The sequence below is a fragment of the Elaeis guineensis genome, chromosome 14, assembly GCF_000442705.2.
Source record: "Elaeis guineensis isolate ETL-2024a chromosome 14, EG11, whole genome shotgun sequence".
Classification (NCBI taxonomy): domain Eukaryota; kingdom Viridiplantae; phylum Streptophyta; class Magnoliopsida; order Arecales; family Arecaceae; genus Elaeis; species Elaeis guineensis.
This window is the reverse complement of record NC_026006.2, coordinates 67,986,646-67,999,496: the sequence shown is the minus strand read 5'-3', so window position 1 is coordinate 67,999,496 and position 12,851 is coordinate 67,986,646. Positions and strand designations below refer to the sequence as shown.

Below are 12,851 nucleotides of genomic sequence, written 5' to 3'. Positions count from 1 at the left end.
GGCCTTGACCTGAATGTGATCATTTGGAGACTAATCAGGATTCAAGACATCCAGAATTTATAAAAATAAATAGGTATCAAGGGTTAAGGTCAAAAATTGCCAGCTAGACACTAATACATTTATCGATCGTGATGCACTAGATCACCATTGCCATTGCAAGATCCTGAGAAAATACAATTGCAAAAGCTGTGACATGAGTTTGTTTGTCCATCAGCATGGGCCGATGTGCAGCACATGCACAAAACCATCCGTGTGGAAGTTGGTACACAGATCATTTTACGCAGAACTTGACTGGCTTGATGGGTTCATAACTACCCAGATGCCGCTATGTTTTTCTAATGATCTATCTGGAACGAGTTAAATCCGATTTTTTTGTGTTACACATATGGCATCAGGAATGTCACAAATCAGCAAAGGTCAAGTCTATTACGTGAAATGTGTGTCGTGCAGGCTTTAGATTGGGCCAAGGGTTCCAAGGTAAAGAATAAGGCAAAAAAAAAAAAAAAACTATAGGAAAAAGGAAAAAAAAAATCATCATGTTTTTAGGGTCCATAGGTTCGAGAGGCTTGGGAAGGGTTTTAAGGAAAAGAATAAAGCAAATATATATATATATATATATATCGAAAAAAAAATATCATGAAGAGCTCAGAGTTCGACACGGTGCGTTAGGAGAGCTCCAATAGATAAGATGATTTTTTTTTTTTTTTTTTTTTTGATAGAAGCTCCGATAAGTAAGATGATGGCTAATCATTTTGCAGAACACAGCATACCAACCGTCACAAGAAATTTACCATCTCTAATCAAGCAAGTCAAGGTTGCTCTTATGGCCCAAAAAAATAGAAATTAAAAAGTAGTTGACGACTTCAGATCCATCATGTTATGCCCGCAATTGAGCCGCGTTACCTAAACCGGTAAAACCTGTGATCCAATTTTGATCCAGCGACACCTAAGCCAGTAAAATCCAAATTGATGTTTTTGCGAGAGTGGCAACCGGACCTGACTTTGTGAGGGTATCCATGACCATCTCTGTCCGGTGTAATTCAGTTGCACTGATTGAGTAGGGGGAAAAGAAAAGAAAAAAAGAAGCTGCTGATCATTTTATGTGAGAAGAGTTGCTGAGAGAGCATCAATGAAGCACAAAATCATGCAATGCAGAATTTGAATTCATTTTCTTCATAATCCCAAATTACAGTACATGTATGTTGTTTCACCATCTGTACAGATGTATATGAATAATGGGATAAAATACACCCACGCCACCAGCATAATGGAGAAAGATATTTGCATGTACAACGCACAGCTAAACTAGGAAGATACAAACTGAGGGTTCAAGACATCACCAAACTCAAGTATGAGACCATCCAACTCCATCCCTACGCACTCACCAGAATAATGGAGAAAAAGGCATTTGAATGTACAACACACAACCAAACTAGGAAGATACAAACTGAGGGTCTAAGATGTCACCAAACTCAAGTATTAGTTCATCTAGCAACTTATCCAGTATCAGAGCATCCAGCTCCATCCCTACACACTCCGCATCCCACTGCAGGTTCAACCATCCATCATTCTTTGCAAGATCTCGAGCCACTATACTTTCAAATGAGTGATTTAGCTGTTTTTGTGAACTAAGATGCCAGCTAATCTTTCCCCATACTTCCCTGAGGACATGGTGTCCCACAGGCAATGGTTTAATTTGAGAACCAAAGCATGAGAGCCAGGGGCTGCTAGCAAAAGATGTTTCATAAACTTCCAACAGAACTTCATGGATGAGATCAAGCAGAAGTTCCTGATCAAGAGACATGTCATGGTTATATGTTGCAATGCCAAGTTCATTAGGCCGGCAATCCACTTCACCCAATGGTAAGGGGTCTGCTTGTTGGTAGGGAGAGTAATATGTTCCAAGGAAATCCTCACGAACAAAACCAGATTTCTTTAATACAGCTCTCACATAATTGAACACAGCCTCATCCTGTTGATCCACTTGAATGTGAAAAGCTTCGATGTGGGTAAGGCCCCCTATCTCTGTCTTACCAGAACTAGATTCAACAATCTCCACCACATTAGAGACATCAGCATCCAATGGGTTTTCTGCAGTGGGTGAATCATCCGATTCCTTGCAGTAGAGGCTTCTAGGCTCCAGCTCAGGATCTGGTATTGAAGAAACAGACAATTGTTTAATTAAAAGCTTGTACTTAATGTCCTAACAACAAAATACAGTCAAGTTTGGCGGGCCATTTTTTTTCTTTGTTTTGTGGTCTGTGTGCCTGCTTAAAGGTAGTGGGTTTTGACATCCCATGCTCTGAAACATGAAAACTTATGGACCATAATAAAGAGATATATGTAAATAAACCAATCATGATCAAATCTTGCAGTTCTGAGACATAGACAGTGACTACTGATTACAATTCCACATATCTGTGCATTGAATGATTAACATTTGCTTGTTATTATTTAATAGAATGCAAGTTCAAAAGCTACCTTGTAATATCTAATGAAAGTGGTAAGACATTGTTGATGGTTCAAGAGAAGTCACCTTCTAAAGTTAAATACTTTGCTGGAGTGACAGGATCCTCTTCCAAAAATAAGTCAAGAACAGAGATTGAGCTTTGTTTATCGGTTGCATCCATTTCAGTTCCACTCTCCTGCTCATGCAGAGAAATATAGCCAGTGTTCTTTTCTCTTAAATCTGAAATCTCTTGTATTTCATTCTGGTCATGCTCACTAAGTAACACGGGCTGCCTAGAATTTCCAATCTCTTGCTCATGCAGAGGAATATGAACAGTGTCCTCTTTGGTTGGATATGAAACCCTATTGATCTCATTCTGGCCATGCTCATTCATCAATAAAGAATGTTCTAGACCTCCATCTGTTATCTCACTAACATATATATCTCTACTATGTTCTGTAAAAGTATCTGATTCCTTGATCTGCTTCTCATGCACAAGAGTTTCCACAGACTCTGGCTCAAGAGAATTATGTATCTTAACTGCTGCATCACTATGCAGGAGACCAGCAGCTGATACTTCGGATGATGGTGCTTCATGAAATACTTCACTTTGCACATCCTTAATAAAAGAATGCGACCTAAAACATTCAGGATTAGAAAAAATTCTACCAAAGGTCCTGGGGATCTTGTTGTTCTGAAGACCACTGTCTTCATGGCTTGACTTCAAGCCCTCAGGCAGCGTTTTGGATTCTTTCAGTGAAATGGACTTGAGCAAATGAGAATACCTGTCCAAGGATTCAGTAAGTGAATGAGACCTTTGAATACTTTGATGCGGATACCTATTACCAGAAATCACAATCTTATCTCTTGGGCTTTCTCTGTCCCATCTAGCTGAAGCAGACTGACATAACTGTTCTTTCATGACATCCTCAGTTACTTTCTGTCCATAAGGCACTTTATGCAGAACTCTGTCCATGGAAATCCGACGACTCTCCTTCATATTCTTGTTTATTACATCTTTTAATCTCTGTTTAAGGTCCTTAAAATGATATAAAATAGTCTCATGATCTCTCTGGCTTTTCAGTTCACAAGTAGAACCAGGTAAAATCTCAGAACTAGAACCAACTCCAGAAACATCCACAGATGCAGATTCTGATTTTAGAATATCAACCTTAATACCAGCCTTTGATGCCATAGCATCTGCACCCACAGTGCTTGAAACTGAAGGTTTGTTCCCAAGTTGGGACTTCATTTCTTGGCCTACAAAGAATTCACTTTCCTTCCACTTGGAACTGAGTCTAGATGGACCAGCTTTCCTGCCTGACAAGTCTGCTCCCGGGAATGAGCCAGACTTGGTTAATACTTTTTTCATACCAGAACTACGATGTCCCTGTAAAAAAGTTTCCCAGAAAAAGTTTTGATCTTCAAGTATTTTGAGAAATAACTCCCTGTCGGTCCTGAGTAACTCCAGCATATTGATGAAATCTCTTGAAACATCTCTTCCCAAGCCTTTCACATCCACATGCTTCTGCTTTGATAAGGATTCCTTTGCTTCAGTTAACTTCGCCACCAGTCTTGCTTGCTCCTCTACTGAATAATCTCCAAGCTGATCAAGAAGGTTATAGTCCATATGATTTAAAGTATTCATGGCCCTAAATGCCTCAGATGCTTTACCAGAAGTATGCCCATCTGGGCCACCAGGTAACCATGGAACATGTTCACTGGCTGCAGAAGAATCAGACTCATGTAAATTGAAATAAACTGTTGAAATTTCATTATCAGAAGTTTCTTCATCAGGAAGAACATAATCATTGCACTCCAAATGATGGATGGAAATTGTACGCAGCAACTGTGGGGTTTCATGAAGCATTTCCCGTTTCTGATCCTGTCTCCCAGCCGATTTTTTGGAGAACAGAGCTCTCATGCGGCCCTTGCTTGGCCTTCTTTTCATAGTGTTGCCTTTGTTTCCTATCTGATTCAGTTCAAAGATAATCAGTTAAAGCGAACATACAGCAAAACCAGACCATAATACTCGAATAACTTGGTTGAACATCAACTTTATGATTCACAGAAAAGGTTTGAGTGTATAACCAGCAATGTAGCACTAAGTCAGTGCATGAGTTAGCAAGAAGATAGATAGATTGGCAGCATATGTTGAAGGTTCCATAAGTATTAACTGCTTAAAACAAGTAGAACATAACAACTGAGCAAAGAGTAATTTTCATATTTATTGACCCATATAGTTTTCTAGCATCAGGCTCATGCAAATGTACATAATGCTTAAATTTTAATGGATGAACAGTTATGATTAAATATACAACTCAGGATATCTCTCTTTCTTGTTATATACTTAAAAGAGGGCTCATTAGTATTTTCCCTTTTTTAATTAAATACCCACCCATTGTATCATACATCAATATCCACTCCACCCATCAAGTATCTTTCTTTCTTTTCTTTTTTTTTCTTTTCTCTCTTTTTCTTTTTTTCCTTTCTTTCTTTCTTTCTTTCTTTCTTTCTTTCTTTTCTGATGTAAACACCCATCAAACATCTAAAGCATTAGACAAAGGCCCAAAATCCACAACCCTCTAACCTAACTCATGGTGTTTCATGCCATGTCCAAGGTGTAGGAACTCCACAAACAGGTATCCATCAGAGTCTCTCTGGCATTGGTTGTCTACTTGTCTTCCATAGAAAGGAAACTTTGGTGATTATGAGTCAGATTTAAGTAAACTGTGGGTTCCTCAAGCTTCACTTCAAATTTATCTGAGAATTTCTATCTTGATTTTCTTTTGAATTTGCAATCACATTTTTTTGGTCATGTTTTTGTCACATTTAAAATTCTATAACTTTGCATAGTTTTTAGCACTTATGCATGCATGAATTGGAGAAGTCAAAAAGATGATCTCGTATTACCGTAGAAGGACAGAGCTCATGTTTTGAAAAGTATGCATTCTTGCATTAGTAGAGAACATGAGGTTCCTTTTGAAAGAGAGAAACAATGCTTATCTAAAAGAAAATCTTCAATTTTCTGGGAAAGAGAATCTTAATTCTGGAAGAACAGAAATGTATCCTCCACTGTATCTATGAGTTCATAAATTGTGACGTCAACCCTTCCTTTTTCGTTTCACAAAGTTTGAAAGACTTAAAATATAAGGGCTTCCCAGATGGTACACTTTTGAGTAAATGGAATGTAGAGAAGTTTGTCACAAAAAATGCTGAGAGATGTTTCTCAGTCCACTCAAAATACCACTCCAATTAAACAAATACATAAATGTCCTCCCGCACTTGCTGAATTCTCCAATGCTCAACAGGTTAAAATGAACTTGTATATAACAAAGATTTACCAAAAGAGAAACTCTCATGGCAGAACACATGCAATCAAGGTTTCAGGTACCGGTACCGACGCCCGTACCGGTTCCTGATCGGTATGGTATCATACCGTGCCAAACTAACAATAAAAAATTCAAAAAAATCCCATCCAACTATCAAAAAAAAAGTAAGAACTCTAAACCGAACCGAACCGAACTGGTACCGTACCGCACCGTATCGGATCAAACTGCTCGGTATCAGACGGTTCGAACCGATACCGTATCAAACCGACCGGTTCGGTCCAGTTTAGAACATTTTTCGAAAAACTGACCTGAGCCGAACTAGTTCCCTTTCGGTATGGTACGGTACGGGTGTACCGACCAGTTCGGGTTAGTACAGAATATCATGCATGCAATGATTGAGGACACATTACATAAGAAAAAAGAAATTCTACCAACCCCATATGAAAACCATGGAGGAGAATATAGCATTACATTGTGAATCTAGGCAGACTACAAAATTTTTCTATTGAACATTTTGATTGAACTTACCAGGAAGCTTGTTTCACTTTCCAAAATGTCATGTTGTTCGCCAGTTAAAGGAGCATATGATTTTGGAGTTTTAATTCCTACATAAGAAATAAGATCATAAACATAGGCATGAGAGTAAGTGTAGCGAACTATAACATTTGTTTTGCAACGCAGGATGATATAACCTAAAAAAGAAACATGATTTAGGTAATTTGATTTTAAAGACCTCTTAATTTGAAAGTAAAAGAAGTGGAAAGGTGTGATATTGAAGCTAAATGCAAAGGTATACTTCTTACCTGCATAACGTTTGCCATCACCACCACACCGGTCTGTAAGCATCTTTCTGGTGCGAACACGCTGGTGGAAATCAAAGAACTGAAAGAAGCTCCACTTACACCCTGAGTATTTCTTTTCAAACTCCACAGTGGAGTTCTGGTGCTGCAGCCGTTCGGCCATTGGACAATGGCAGTTGAACAAAGAGGTGCCCTATGGCACCTCCCTTTTTGCTAACACCAAAAGATCGCAGCTGCTACCCAACGAGCCTAGCAAGAAATAGGAAAAAAAATGGCATCAAACTAGCAAACGCCACAAAACCGATTCCTCCCCAACTCCACCAAGATGAAAAGCACAATCGAGATTCGTAAATAGAGCTAGCACATGGGCAAGGATCGATCTTTTTTTTTTTCCCTTCTAAAAACAGCAATTAATAAAGCATCATAAAAAGCAACAAAACTCGATTGATATCCGGAAAAAAATAAAAACAAGATAGCGTCAGTAAGTTTGCTCTATTGTTTGCTTGTTTTATTCTGCTCTCGCCAGGTGACTGAGGCTGTCTCAAAACTGAATTAGATTCTGTTCTTGGTCTGATCTAATTGAAACACTTCTCTCTGCTCTTTTCTGCATCCAAGTCGGATCTTTTGGGTATTCTTTACCTCTCAAACTTCTTCTACTGTTTTTTGATCATAAATTCTGGTGATTACTGGTGGCTGAAACCCCATTTGTCTCCATTTCTTCCAAAAAAACAAAAGTTTCATTGATTCATCACAACTCTAAGGAAATAAAAGCAATAGCGAGATCGCAGATACGATCAAAACAATACTGAATTCCTTTTTTATAAAGAAAAAGAATCACGAAACAGTCGGGTAGAACCGATCAAAATTATCACTCCATAACCAAAATAACCCTCGTCCATTTCGAGAAATCATTAAAAAACTAAAAGAACTACACTAATTTGGTCAGCAAGAAGGGCCGTACCGTGCGATAGAGATGGTGTGCTGTAGCCACAGAGAGAGGAATCAGGGATTTGGTGGCGGGCGAGTTGCGATCTTCCACCGAGCGTATGAGAGAAGGAGAGGAGGTAATCATGTCAAGGCCTTCTTCGCCCTTCGCCCCTTCTCACGCCCGCCGCCACTTCCGAAATCTTATGAGTACTGGTTTCTCCCTCCTGCTTTTCTCGGCCCGACATCCCTCACCAACAGGCCTCCGGTGAGACTTTGGTCTGCCCGTAAGTTTCCTAAAACCGGTCCCTCGCACCCTCCAGGCAAATATTAATAGAATAATAGAAACGGCGAAGCGTAGGATGCTCGAAGCGAATCTGTCTAGGTGCTCTGGATCGGATCCTCCCCTTTATGTCACTCGCGTTGCTTCGCGGGCCTCCTTCTGACCTATAATTTGGTCGAGTCTAATTATGAATCAGGTCAATTTCTCCCCCTCAGAAAAAATAAAGTAAAAGAGTCTATGAGCAAAAGCTCAAGAGAATTGACTTCGAACGAGTCCAGTCCAAATTGCTTGTGATAATACAATTACTTTCGCAGACAAAGAGAAGGTTGCCTCTGGACTCCCAATGTCCAAATTAAAGAACTTGAAAACGAAAAGAAGGAACATTGGAAGATAAGTAAGTGCAAGATCCTCTTTGACTTTTTATTTATAGGTGAGGATGGAGATGCCACGAGAAGAAAGAAAAATTAGATTGTTAAACTTGTAGATGAGATATGCTCATTATTTTATCTTATCTAGACAGGTATATAATTATTTTTTTTCTTATCTACTCACAGACCACAACAACTGTCACACGGATTCTAAAATTTTTCTAACTGACTAAATTAGATAACAATATCGAATATAATATTTTTTGAAATACCAATTTAGATCGGTTATGAAAATATCTAAATCAATCAAGATAAAAGATTAATCATACCCATGCATATCTAGTATATTGATTTTCATCAAGATAAGATTTTACTCATACTAGTATGAGTTGTTGGATTTGAGGATGATGGGGAAATACTTTATCTGGTCCAACAATGCGTTTGTGCGCATGGTAGTCGAAGGAGTGCTTTTCCTAATTAATATAAAAAAAATATTTACACAAATAACTTAATTTTTAACTTATTTATCAGATTGATGAAAAATGATAAAATGCATTTTGAATGGCGTTTTATCATCCCACGTCACTCCCCATTTTTTACGTAAACGACGTCAAAAATAAAAAAAATAAAAAAATAAAATCTTGAATAATATGAGTTTTTAAAAATATAATTTAAATGGCATTTTTAAAAATGCCATTCCAAATGGTATTTTTAAAAAACCATATTATTTATGATTTTAATTTTTTTCAAAAAAAAAAAAATAAAAAAAATAAAAATAAAAAAAAAATAAAAATAAAAATTTTAATTTTGATAAAAATTAAATTATCATTTAAAATTAGTATTTCATTTAAATTATCTTTTTAAAAAAATATCTAAAAAAATTGGTGCAAAAAAAATTAAAAATACCATAAAAAAAGAATTGAAAAGAAATAGAAATTATAATTTAAATTTTAAAAAATAAAAAATTTAATTTTAATTCAAATAAAAATCATCATTTCAAATTACAATCTCCTTTTCAAATTAATTTTTTAAAAAAATATCATAAAAGAAGAAAAAATGAGAAAAAATAAAAATAATTTTAAATTATTTTATCCATTTAAAATTAATTTTTAAAAAAAATATCTCAAAAAGAAAACTTAAAAAAATAAAAAAATAAAAAATATCATAAAAAGAAAAATGAGAAAAAAATAAAAATTATGATTTTAAATTTAAAAAAATAAAAATTTTAATTTTAATTCAAATAAAAACCATCATTTCAAATTACTTTCCTCATTTCAAATTAATTTTTTTAAAAAAATATGTCAAAAAAATAAAAATTAAAAAAAAAGTGCCATAAAAAAGTAAAATATTTAAAAAATGAGAAAAAAATAAAAATTATATTTTTTAATTTAAAAAAATAAAATTTTTAATTTTAATTAAAAAAATATCATTTCAAATTATTTTCTCCATTTCAAATTATTTTTTTTAAAAAATATTCCAAACAAAAATTAAAAAATGAGAAAAAAATAAAAATGATAATTAAATTTTGAAAAATAAAAATTCAAATGTTAATTCAAATAAAAAATATAAATTCAAATTATTTTTCTATTTAAAATTAATTTTTTTAAAAAAATATCCCAAAAAATCTTAAAAATTAAAAAAAATAAAAAATACATAAAAAATGATAAAAATAAAAAAAATAAAATTAAATTTTAAATTTAAAAAATAAAATTTTAATTTTAATTCAAATAAAAAATATCATTTCAAATTACTTTCTCTATTTTAAATTAATTAATTTTTTTTCATACCGCACCGTACGTAGCTGTTCGTGCCCGTAACAGATCGAGATGTACCAGTGCGGTCTGATTTATCTTATAATTAAATTATCCGATATATTATTATTATTTACGTTATAATTTTATATCCTTTTAGCATAATTTTTCTCTCCTAATATTCTGAGACACATTAGAGTATGTGTATCCATATCTACAAAGCATAATATCGATCATTGAAATTAAATAATATAAAATAAAATTAATAATTAATAATATTAAATAGAATAAAAATATCAACGTACAAAAAATAGTACAATAAAATTTCAAAAATACTAAGTACAAATCTAAAAAGATTAAGTCCCACAAGGAGTCGTGGTGCCCGTGGTCGCTTGGACCTTCTAGGAAGGTCCTCAACGGCTGCTTTGCTCCTGCTGTGATGGCTCCTCCCTATATCAGTGGAGGAAGTCTGCTGGTCATACTGCTTAGAATAACTGATGCTGTCGGATCATCTACGGACTGAGCGACCCACTCAACCCTCTCATCTGGATACAGATGGGCCTGAAAAGAAATATCATACTCATGTGGCCAACTGGTACCCGTGATGTCATCTGGGGGATGTAGGAAGAAAAAATGCTGTCATCTGTGGATCAAAAGGCGTAGCATCTGTGCAGCATCTAGTGATGACATCTGCGGAATATGCGGTGATGGCATATGTGGAACATATGGTAACGATATATCTTATACTGGCACATCGGTTGCTCCGTACCAAAGTGCACAGCTATATGGATCAACACCAATCGCCACCAATGTTCCAAAACTTGTTTTCTCTATCTCACGTAGTATCCGAATCCGTTCGTCCTCATCAGTCGTAGATAAAGCACGACGAGCGTCCAACACAAACCCGACAAAAATCAGTCTACAAAATAAAAATAAACAGTCAATATACTGTAAAATATAAATAAAAATATAACACAAACAACATAAACTAATTTTCGTAGTTTTACCAAAAGACACACAGCAGAACTCTCGTCCTCGTATCCGAAACTGCATACCGAGGCTGTCCAATGACTCGCACTGTAATGCTAAAAAACTAAGTCATGTAGTCATCAGTATATGAATAGCCTCTCAAAATGGGATCACCACGAACAATGTGATCTCGACGTGTATCCCAAATATCGATGTACTCTGCATGTCTGATATGCCAGTCAATATGAGCTCTCCCTCGTCGATCAATAAGATGAAATCCCTGGCTGGTATCAGACTACTTTGGGATGTCCTGAATCTGACCAAACTGCGCAGGACATGATCGGAAAGATGCCACTCTACCACATCAAAATAAATAAGTGGCACCCTAGCAGTCATATGTCATGTCCAACTGTACACATCTGTGACAATATAGCCAATATCTCATCTGTATATGGCTCCCACAAAAACTGATAGAGTTAAAAAAAAAATTAGTAAGCTAAAATTTTAATAGATTATGAATACTGTAAAATGATATTTGTAAAAAATTTAAAATTTATCCATTATATGTATCAACTAATGTATCCAATGGCACCTATAAATCTGTGCCACTCTCGTCGATACGCGATGAACGTTGAATGCAACGTTCCATCTGTTTCATAATTTACTCATGTTAAATAAATTTTATCGAATTTAAAATAGTAAGTTTCAAATAAAAAAATAATATTTTTATACCTATATCCCAATGATCCGTCTAGTCTGAATGGAACATCAGGATCATGTGCTTTGATGGCATCTCAAGCAACTATCGTCGTAATGGATTGATAGTCGGCATACGCTCCATACCAAATCTATAAATTTCAAAAAAATCATACATGATATACCCAATGTTTGGAATATAATTGAATATTAAAAATAAAAATTTTAAATTACATATCTGTAATAATACAAGATAACCATCAATCTCGCTCTGATCAGCATAAGAACCCGACACATAGCTCTATATAGGCAAGCTAGTACTGCACTGTCCCAACTGAGTCTACGAGCGAAGTCTAAATCCTCTAATAATGGCAAAAATATCAACTTCATCTTATTCGATGAAGTATCGGGTAACAGGACACCACCTAACAACCGCAGCACCTGACCCCTAACATACTGCTGCACCATCTCCTCTGGTGCATCATTCGCAATATAAAAATATCGATAACGATCATCCAAACACTCAATCCTGAGTCGTGAATGATCGAAAAAGTGTGCGTCAGACTCAAATCCTAGCAATCATAAGCACAAAACCTGCCACTCTGGAATGGTAAGCGTGGAATCAACTCCGGTAACTGGATCACCATCAACTGGTAGTCCATAAGGATGCTGACATCCTGTAAAGTGATGATCGCCTCACCAAATGGAAGATGAAATATGTGTCTTTGGACGCCATCTCTCAAGCAAAGCAGTAATAAGACCAACGTCCATCTGTATACGACCAATCCGATATACTCTATAAAATTCAAGATATCGTAAATAATCTAGCACTCTATGTGGGATGTCCTCTGTCCTCCAGAAGTCAGCATCGGATCGTCGTAGACGAAGGTGTCTGGGCTCCTATAATAAAATATAATAATTAGATAATGTATATGACTTTTCAAAAAAAAATTGATAAACCGACGGGTCTACGTTTTCATGAAATACAATATATTTTAAAATTTTTAAATTATAATCGAATCAAATTTTAAAATAAATCTGAATCTAATGAGATAAAAATAAAAATAAAAAATAAAAAATAATGAGATAAAAATAAAAAATAAAAAATAAAAAGATCAAATAGAAGGGCGCTGCAGGGCCGCACGGGCCCGCCATCGGAGGGCCGCCGCAGGACCGCTGCCGGGGGCCGTTGCTGGGGCCGGGCCCCGAGGGTGGTGGGCCCCCAGGGCGGCCGCTGGGGGCCATCGGGGCCTGTCGTCGGAATCCGCCGCGCGGATCG

The 12,851-nt window shown here is 36.0% G+C and overlaps 1 protein-coding gene across 1 annotated transcript; it reads right to left on the bottom strand.

Annotated features, from left to right (window-relative positions):
* Nucleotides 1-1,130: 1,130 nt before the first annotated feature.
* On the bottom strand, nt 1,131-7,784 carry LOC105056945 (uncharacterized). The gene is made up of 5 exons (XM_010939330.4): nt 7,543-7,784; nt 6,585-6,830; nt 6,310-6,386; nt 2,537-4,421; nt 1,131-2,151 (listed from the first exon to the last, which is right to left on the bottom strand). Exons 2-5 carry the CDS (start codon nt 6,742-6,744, stop codon nt 1,433-1,435), a joined length of 2,841 nt encoding a protein of 946 aa, XP_010937632.1. The 5' UTR covers nt 6,745-6,830; nt 7,543-7,784; the 3' UTR covers nt 1,131-1,432.
* Nucleotides 7,785-12,851: the final 5,067 nt, after the last annotated feature.

Bases quoted from the DNA above. Each gene is read 5' to 3' on its own strand.
- LOC105056945 (XM_010939330.4), bottom strand. From the start codon at position 6,744: ATGGCCGAACGGCTGCAGCACCAGAACTCCACTGTGGAGTTTGAAAAG. The intron at 4,422-6,309 runs GTAAGTTCAATC...GAACTGAATCAG, and splicing joins AAAGTGAAACAAGCTTCCTG to ATAGGAAACAAAGGCAACAC. The intron at 2,152-2,536 runs GTGACTTCTCTT...CTTCAATACCAG, and splicing joins AAAGTATTTAACTTTAGAAG to ATCCTGAGCTGGAGCCTAGA.